We start from the raw sequence: 8,724 nt of genomic DNA, 5'->3' as shown, positions 1-8,724 counted from the left end.
CATTTTTTGGTGGGTTAATTGCGGAGACCGACAGGCACGTTAATGTAAAATAAGTTAGTGTACATACTTAATGTTATAACAATCGAACCTAAAAACCTCTGAATCATAATTAGATTTGTTTAACAATTAAATTTAGTTAAATTGTAATAAAATAAAATTGGTTTACGGGGTAATAAGTTTAACCGATTGGTTGAGTCCAGATTTTCAAACCAAGCACAAGCACAAGCTCTGTCCACATAATAATTTGCATTGCAGCCAGTTATAACACCACTCCTGCCTGCTCGCAATGTGATATCATTAACAAAAAATAAGGTATTGATACAGGGAAAATATACCATGAACCCTGCCCACTTTCTTTTCATCCGACTGCACTCGATGGCAGAAAAATCAACGCAAGCACGATTTGAACTTAAATACAGAAATCATTTGAGTTCAGCTAGATTTGTTATGACTTTAGATTTGTTCCGAGAAATGATCAAATTAAAAACCGCCACCGATTGAGGGACACATTATTGATAAAATTCGGTCGCTTGAAAATGGGAGGCGTCATTGATTAGTTATTATCAATTGCTTATATGCAAAATTCACAACGCAATCCATGGGCATTTATTTCAATAAAAATAAAAATAAAAAAATAAGATAAACGCCACCATTGTACTGTGAATTAACAATGACAACGACAAATAAAAGAAGGGAAAAAATATCTAATATTACTTTAAATAATTTTGTCTAATGTTCACCGAAACGACGATTATTTTCAGGTCAAAAAATTAAAAATTTAGAATGATAAATACTATTATAACTCTAAAATAATTAAAATTACAAATACATTATGATTTTCGCCCACAACGGTGAATATTAAACAAATTATCTGAAATAACTTTAGAAAAAACGAATTGATAAAAGAATTATAAAAGGAATATTTACAGTTTTGAACTGTACCAAACTATGAGAAGCAAAACTTGACCCTTGCAACGCCGTAAATAGAGCTATCTTCTCACTCGAGTGGAATTAACCTGCACAAGTACCGTACCTGGGTTCATTGGATATTATTATTAATATAAGCATGTATGTTCCTGAAAACAGAAAGTACAGATTTAAGTCTTCATGTTAAAAATTAAATCATCTTACAATGTAACATGATTTTAGATTATTACCCTCCAATTCAGAGTAGAAGCCCCACGCCCCCACCTACTCGACATGTAACTAAGCAAATGATGCGAAATACATATCAAGCGAGTTCCTACGGGTATTACCTGAAATTGTAAAGAGCAGGTTAAATATAAGACGCATTGAGGTTATGTTTGGATATGAAATAACGGGTGAAATGGAAAGGAATAAAGTTGTCATATCATTTTTTGAATATTTTATGATGTAACAAAGTTTCTATTCCACTGTTGAGAAGTAGTTGAAGTAGTAGAGTGATTCAATCTCATACACCCGGGGCAGAAAAATGATATAGTATTGGATGAAATAGACTATACAATGAATTTTATTCATTTTGATTTTAAGAAATCCAAACAATGGGACTGATATTTCCCTCCATTTATCCATTTCCACCAATCCATACATAGCCTAAAAGATTATGTACTTGCACCATAAACACATTCAATGCCAATTTGTAGAATGTATATGTATGGAGATCAACTAGCTTGTTCTGACAATAGAACTTAATAAATGTTTGTCCCCCATCCCAGATATTTTAAGGATTGAGTATTGACCCTCATGTCCATTTTATCTCATCTAAAACCAGATAACTTGAAAAGGAGGCTTTTCCATTTATATATGAAACTTAAATTATATTTCATAATATATAATATAGGAGGAGGTTATACTTACAACCTATTTTCGTTTACAACCTTTTACAATCATATCTTAACCGTTGATTTCCGCCAATCAATGATAACTCATATTTTATTACACTTATTTGTCACTCTTAATTAGTATTTTTAGGATTTATTTGAATAAAATAATGATATTTTGAGTTAATTTACATTTTTAGTTTTTGATTGGGTTTAATTTATTTTCGTCAGAATTTTTCAGCTTTACGTTACTTCTGTATTTTGGCCATATCTCGGTCCACAGTTGTCGGATTGACTCCGTTCTTGTTGGGTTTTTCAGATAACACAGAGGGTTACAATTCTTATGAAGAGTTCGAAGCCCAATTCGGACTGGAATCTGGTCGATTTCTTACGCCAAGTCGGACGCGTTTTGCTGAAGTTTTATTTTATTATTGGACTTGTAATTTAAATTAAAACCCAGATACTTAAGTGGCCCAAAGCCAAGTTTTAGTTTTATTTTATTTCGTATTTTAGACAGATGGGCCGATCAGAACTGAACCCTAACCCGCTTTGGGTAGGGGTATATGACGGCAGAGTAGGAAACATTTTAGGGATTCTGAATTTTCGTATTTTGGGATCAAAGCACTTTCTCTGGAGCGTTCTTCGCGTTCTTCATTTTTTTTTTTTTAATCATGTTTACCTTAGCCATGCGAGGCTAAGAACCTTTTAATCAACCTAAGGGTAACGGATTCCATGAATTAGTCTTGAGGGTCTGCGCTTTATTTTAAATCAGTTTTGTTTCCCTTTCCAACTCAGATTGATATCGTGCGATCGTGGATATTCAATCTGAGGTTCGCGATTGCGATTATGGAAAGGGATTAATCATCAGATTTGATGGTTAGATTGATTGACCCTATGACCTTAAATCAAACGGGCTGATACTCTGCGATTGTATGAGTAGAAGCACCGTATTTGATCAAATGCTAAGCGATCGCTTAGAGAGGGTTGTCAATTGGAAATAAGAATTCTGATTCGATTGACGATCAATCACGATTCTGATATCTTTTTATCCGAGGAAAGACGTCCATGGAACCCTAACCTTAGGTTGGTTAATTGTTAATTACAAATTTTTATTCCAAATTTATATTCTGCTTTTTTAATTATTCAATCAAAACCCAAAACCCCCCCTTTTAATTTTCTGTCATCATAAGCGATTTTTACCAAAACAATTTCCTTGAGAGGCGACTTAGGGTTTCCACTTTACTACAAATTTTCTGAACCCTAATAAAAAAATAATTTTTAATTTGCACGAGTTCGACAACTCGTGTCAATCAACGGTTATCATTTATTGTGAATTAATAAATTTTATTTGCGAAAATCTTAACCGTTGATTGACGGAAATCAACGGTTAAGATATGGGTTGTAAGAGGTTGTAAACGAAAATAGGTTGTAAGTATAACATTCCCCTATAATATATACCAAAATTAATCCATGAAAATAGAAAAGAGAAATAAATACTAAACAAAACTATTCCGTTTTAAATATTACCTCGAGTCTAAACAGCCTGAGCAACGGTCTTAGAGCCATCTGATGACGGCCAACTACTAGGTAAAGCAATTGGTTTCAGGGGAGGAGAAGCAATATCCTCAGATAAAGTTGATCTATGAGGGTCTTCCAGTAGCCTTGATCCATGTATTGCTGCAACTTTAGCACCACTAGAAGGTATGGAGAAACTTCGAGCCATGGCCTGACGAGTCACTGGCAATGGAGAGACAGACACTGCATTTGATATAACAAAATCATTTGCAGCAGAAATCTTTTGACCTCTGGACACCAAAGGACCTGAATGACCCACCAATCCTGAAAGCCTTGAATTGGATGGGGAACTGGTTGGAGGCCTCGGAAGTTCATGAAGCTCACTTATTTTAGGAGAAGATGTAAGAGTAGGAGAAGAACTAGGAGATACTTTTGGTGATGATGATGATGGATGCTGTGGAATTGGAGTCCGCAAAAAAGGTCCAGAAAACAATTGAACACTTTCTATTGAGACAGGCTTGGTTGGCCATGGATTACTCGCCAATGGACCAGAAAAGGCATGTCTTTTAATCTTTTTTGAGTAAGCAGCAACAAAATTATGATTTGAGGGTAAAAAAAACCCACCAATCAAAGGAGGGGGCAATCTTGCGGAGGCAGCATTGCCGTTACTCTCCTTGAGCACAGACTCTGCATTTCTAACATTAGGACCAGAAAATCCCTCATCTCCAAGACCTTTTTCGTATTTCTTTTTTTCCAGTGGGGATGAATGCCACAAATTCTTTGTTGGTTCATCTATATTTGTCTTCAATTTGGAAGGTACTTGATTACTTGACCTTGAAGATATTGAACTCTTTGCATCAACAGGTGTGGGTAGTACATATGAATTGAACTTCCGTGATAAAGATGGCCCCATCTTACTCAGCTTTTCATTAGAATCAGGTTTCCTATCAGCAAAAAGTGGGGCAGATTGGCTCCCTGTCCTAACCCTGAAGGAGAATGAATGCCTAGGAAGCCTATTTAAGTATTCCTGCATATAAAACAACAGATACATCATGCATATTCATAAAAGGTGCAAATCCCAGTGCATAAGGCTCTCATACTTGCAAGGATAGATTGTTTGTACATAATCTTATCCTTGCATTTTGCAAAGAGGCTGTTTTCCAGACTCAAAACTGTAACCTTCCAGTCACAACCTTATCACTGCTCCAAAGCTCACCCTCATGCATATTCATAAGCATTCAAAAATTTTAGATCAGAAGGAAATTAAATAATCTGATTTCCAAATGCCTCGAGAAGCTTAGGGCTGAGGAGGTGTATTATATCAACAAGTAAAATACTTCCAGTCCCAGGGATACAACAACTTTCATAGAATTTTATGCATGGACCAAAGAAATTACTATTCCAAGTTTGACTTTCAGAGGTTCTTAGTTCTTACTCAATCCATTCTCCCCGCATTCCTGCCAAACTAAATTAGTTACACAAATAGAGCAATAAATCATATGTGAACAAATAAGGATGTGAAGTTTCTGTACACAAGCCTACAACTGCTCTGCCTAGAACTCTGATTCTCATGGGTTCTGATCCCTAAACAAGAAGATCATTTGCTTAGAAAATCATTAAATCACTATTTAATTTTGATTTTACTTATCTTCTCTTTAGCATGGTAGGATTTAAAACCACATCCCACCTTTGTGATCAATTGGCTACCTACTCATATTAATGCCAGTTTGTAGGGATGGTTATCATTCTTCAAAATATCCATATCTAAATAAGATTGGGATGCGTGAAAGGAGGAGAAAAAGATTACAAATTTCTAGTAACGTAAAGTAGTCACCTTCGTCGAGTTTCGTGACATAGAAATGTCTTGCACGTGTTCATTTTGTCCATAGTCAAAACTCAGCTCCCCATCATCATTCTCATCGTAACCATCATCATCATGTTCTAAATCATCACCTTCATCCTCATCCTCCCCTTCAAGGCCAATGAAGTGGTAATCAATGTGTTGCTGTTCAGATACTGATTTCACATGTGGCTCTACTGTCTCAAGAGACTTAACTGCTTTCTTGAAGAAACACAACTGTTTTGGGAAATAAAGGGGAGCATTGACAACTAAAAAAAATTAAAAATGAATAACCCTCCCAGTTCTGACAAAGAAATATTGGGAATTAGCAAAACCTGAGCTGCATGGTGACGTGCTGCCTGTGTTAGAAGACTCCATGATTGTCCGTGCTTCAGAGATTTCAAGCGGAAAACAAATAATGTAGCCTCGTCATCATATTCATCACGAGCAGTTTGCAACTGCTGCAAGGAAAAACTCTCTGCTTTTCCACTTCTAGACCTACCTCTTTCTCTATATCTTGTTAACATGTACTCATATACTTCTCTGCAGACCATAAACCAAAATGATAAGACATGAATCACATTCAAAGACCAAAGTAGATTTAATATAATACTCCAAACCTTTTTTCATCACAATGCTGCTTCATCTCCTGCTTTGGCATGAAGAAAAGAAAAGTTATTGACAAAAATAACAAAAGGTCCTTCACACAGTATGATACAGCAACATATGGTAGATTCAACAAACACACTACCAATCGTCTTCAGATGAAATATAAGCATTAAAATAAATCTATTCAAAGGTCATTCTGTTATAGCGATAAAAATATATTGGGTAACAGATATCGTAGTTCTGCTATATTGGGATTCCGAAATTCAAGGAATTCTTGAAGATGGCTAGGTAAGGGGATATTCCGACTAAACCCATACTGCCAACCCTCAAGCTTAAACAAAACCATAATCAATATAGAAAAAATGCACACTCAACGTATCAAATTTAACTGACGCAGGACAATGAACAGGGTGAACGAGAAGATCGAAAAAACGAAGAGAGAAAAGAGAAACTGGATATATATATATGTGTGTGTGTGTGTGTGTGTGTGATGATACAGTAGTTAAGAGATTGAATTAGATAAGAACAAACCTCAACAATTCCAAGTTCATTGAGAAGAGACTCTGATGGAATGGTAATTGTCTGGGATATATGAGAACGCTGAAATTGCAAAGCAATAACTTAGAAATGCATAGAAAATGGAAGAAATTGTTAAAATTTCAGAGACGGCATAAGGACTGACATAGTTATCAATGAGCTCCCGGATTTGAAACTGCATTTTACCCAGCATTAGCAGAACTTTTCCTGCATGAATCCATCCATTTCAGAAATACAAAAAAGGGAAGAAAGAAAGTTAGTTGCGTTTGAAAGAGACAAGTATACCGCTTTCTTCATCGTCATTTAAGGCGGTTTTCTCAAGAAGACAAGACCCCAATTCTGTCAAGGACTCTGAGAATTCTGTAAGAGTAGATGATTATTATTATTATTATTATTATTATTGTTATTACTATTTATCTAAAATAGAAATGGAAAAAGGTTTGAAAATGGAAATAGAAATACCACACCATAAGCACAGTTGGCTGCAGCTGCTGCCGCGGAAAGCAAACTATCGTAGCAGTCTCTCATGTCTTGCATGTCCTGCACAAACATATGCATTTTAACCCTAAAATTAAAATTGAATTTGAAATGTAAGACAAAAAGAACAAGGTGCCTGCCTGGGTAGCCATAGCCAGCTCCTTCAACTGGGACAAAGGCAGAATGTTGCTTCGGTCATGCTCTTGCTTCTCTACTGCCAGAACTCGCAACTTTCTCAGAGACCTCTTCATCCTTATGCAAATCAATCAAACCCTCTCTCTCTCTCCCTGTTAGATGAGTCTTTCTTATCTTTAAATCTTCAAGTCAATAGAAATGTCAATTAGGATTTCAGTCAACGATGCCAAACAACGAGGCCAGTCCAGTCAGTATTCACATAACTTAAAATCTTCAAAGTTCAAAACCGTATTTTCTTAGCAGTTAGCAACCTTTTTCCCAACGCAGTAAACAATCAATGTTCTTTTTTTTTCTTCTCTCTCTTTGCCCTTTTCCATTTTTATATACTTAAAATACAGTTTGCTAAAAATAATTTTACCTCTATTTTTAAGCGACTTCTTATAATATTTTAAAGGGAAATAATAATTCAAAAAAGAGTTATCTTATGTCATTCACTCATCTAATTTTATGTCAATTATTTTTTTTCTTTTTCTTTTTCTTTTTTCCTTTTATATTATGGACCTCATATATTTTTTTATTTTTTTTTGTAATATGGACCTCATATATTTGTGTCAGTGAGAATACTATCTCATGTAACATAAGATTAATAAACCTCTATTTTAAAATTGTAAACGAATTGGTTTATCATGTCTACTTTTTCATCACAAAGACAATATAACCAATTATTTGGTAGAGGAAAAAAAACTTTTATAGGAATAATTATTTATGTGAGAATATGATGAAAAAGTGAATTTTTTGAAATTCTTGTCAACTTTTTTACCTATTTTTTTCTATTTTCCCTATAGGGTGATATTCTTGGATAGAATTTCCATTCATAATTTACACACAAAATGGATTCCCAGTTAAATTACTTTTCCAGATAAATTTTCTTAAACGACATACCAAACATGGTCTTCTTGAAAACCTACCATCACTTTTTCGGGTATCTAAAAAAATCTCCCTACCAAACATCCTTAATAGTATATAAACAAAAACACGAATTTTAAAACAAAAAAATTATACTTACAACCTATTTTCGTTTACAATCTCTTACAACTAAGGTTGGCAAAATGGGCCAACCCGGCCCAACTCGCATGCAACTCGAAAAAAATGAGTCGGGTTAGGGTTGGCTCGAAAAAAAAAACGAGCCAGAAATTCAACCCAACCCGATCCGAGTCGGGTTAGGGTTGGCTCGCAGGTTGGCTAAAAAATATGGCTCGTGGGTTGGCTTGAAAAAATAGCTCGCGAGTTGGCTCAAAAATTGGCTCGTGAGTTGGTTTGAAAATTGCTCGCGGGTTGGCTCATTTTCAGCCTATTTAAATGAACCTGTATTATTAATGCAGCAGCTATGTGGCTTCCATCAACTTAAACAAAGGGTTACAAAATGAGAAATAAAAGCAAAATATTCTAGTTTTGAATTTTCTTTACAACAAATTTGCACCAACGTTAACAAAAAAATAAGAACCACTTGTTACCAAATGGGTAAGATATTTGAACCAAATAGAGTCAGCACAGCAAAGCCTAACAATATAAAAATAGCAGGAATGTTAGAAGATTTTAGGGACTTAGGTTTAGAGGAGAAAGAAAGATGATGATGATGACAGCATGAGTGGATTTTGTCTATTTTTGTATATTATACTTTGTACTTTTTATAAAAAGAACTTAACCCGCAAGCTGGCCTGTTTAACCCGTGGATTGGCTCATTTTTTCCCGAACTGACTCGGGTTGGCAACTCACTTTTGCCAACCTAACCTGACTCATTTTTGACGC

The 8,724-nt window shown here is 35.1% G+C and overlaps 1 protein-coding gene across 5 annotated transcripts; it reads right to left on the bottom strand.

The window, feature by feature from the left end:
- Positions 1 to 847: 847 nt before the first annotated feature.
- Positions 848 to 7,056, bottom strand: LOC133307637 (uncharacterized protein At2g33490-like). Of its 5 annotated transcripts, none has more exons than XR_009751063.1 (11): positions 6,921 to 7,056; positions 6,771 to 6,843; positions 6,589 to 6,663; positions 6,449 to 6,510; positions 6,298 to 6,366; positions 5,778 to 5,806; positions 5,493 to 5,700; positions 5,152 to 5,394; positions 3,330 to 4,344; positions 1,132 to 1,256; positions 848 to 1,033 (listed from the first exon to the last, which is right to left on the bottom strand). XR_009751063.1 is itself a non-coding variant. In XM_061508183.1 (10 exons), the coding sequence occupies exons 1-9, from the start codon at positions 7,029 to 7,031 to the stop codon at positions 3,337 to 3,339; spliced, it is 1,878 nt and encodes a 625-aa protein (XP_061364167.1). In that variant the 5' UTR covers positions 7,032 to 7,056; the 3' UTR covers positions 1,116 to 1,256; positions 3,330 to 3,336. The 5 variants fall into 5 exon arrangements, 1 of the variants encoding a protein (XP_061364167.1); XR_009751062.1 differs by having other exon boundaries at positions 848 to 1,076; positions 1,158 to 1,256; XR_009751065.1 differs by having other exon boundaries at positions 1,158 to 1,256.
- Between the last annotated feature and the right edge of the window lie 1,668 nt (positions 7,057 to 8,724).

Source organism: Gastrolobium bilobum, unplaced genomic scaffold (assembly GCF_033153095.1).
Source record: "Gastrolobium bilobum isolate Gb01-03AN ecotype WA unplaced genomic scaffold, APGP_CSIRO_Gbil_v1 utg11686, whole genome shotgun sequence".
In the NCBI taxonomy this organism is placed as follows: Eukaryota; Viridiplantae; Streptophyta; class Magnoliopsida; order Fabales; family Fabaceae; genus Gastrolobium; species Gastrolobium bilobum.
This window is presented reverse-complemented; position numbering and strand designations above follow the sequence as displayed.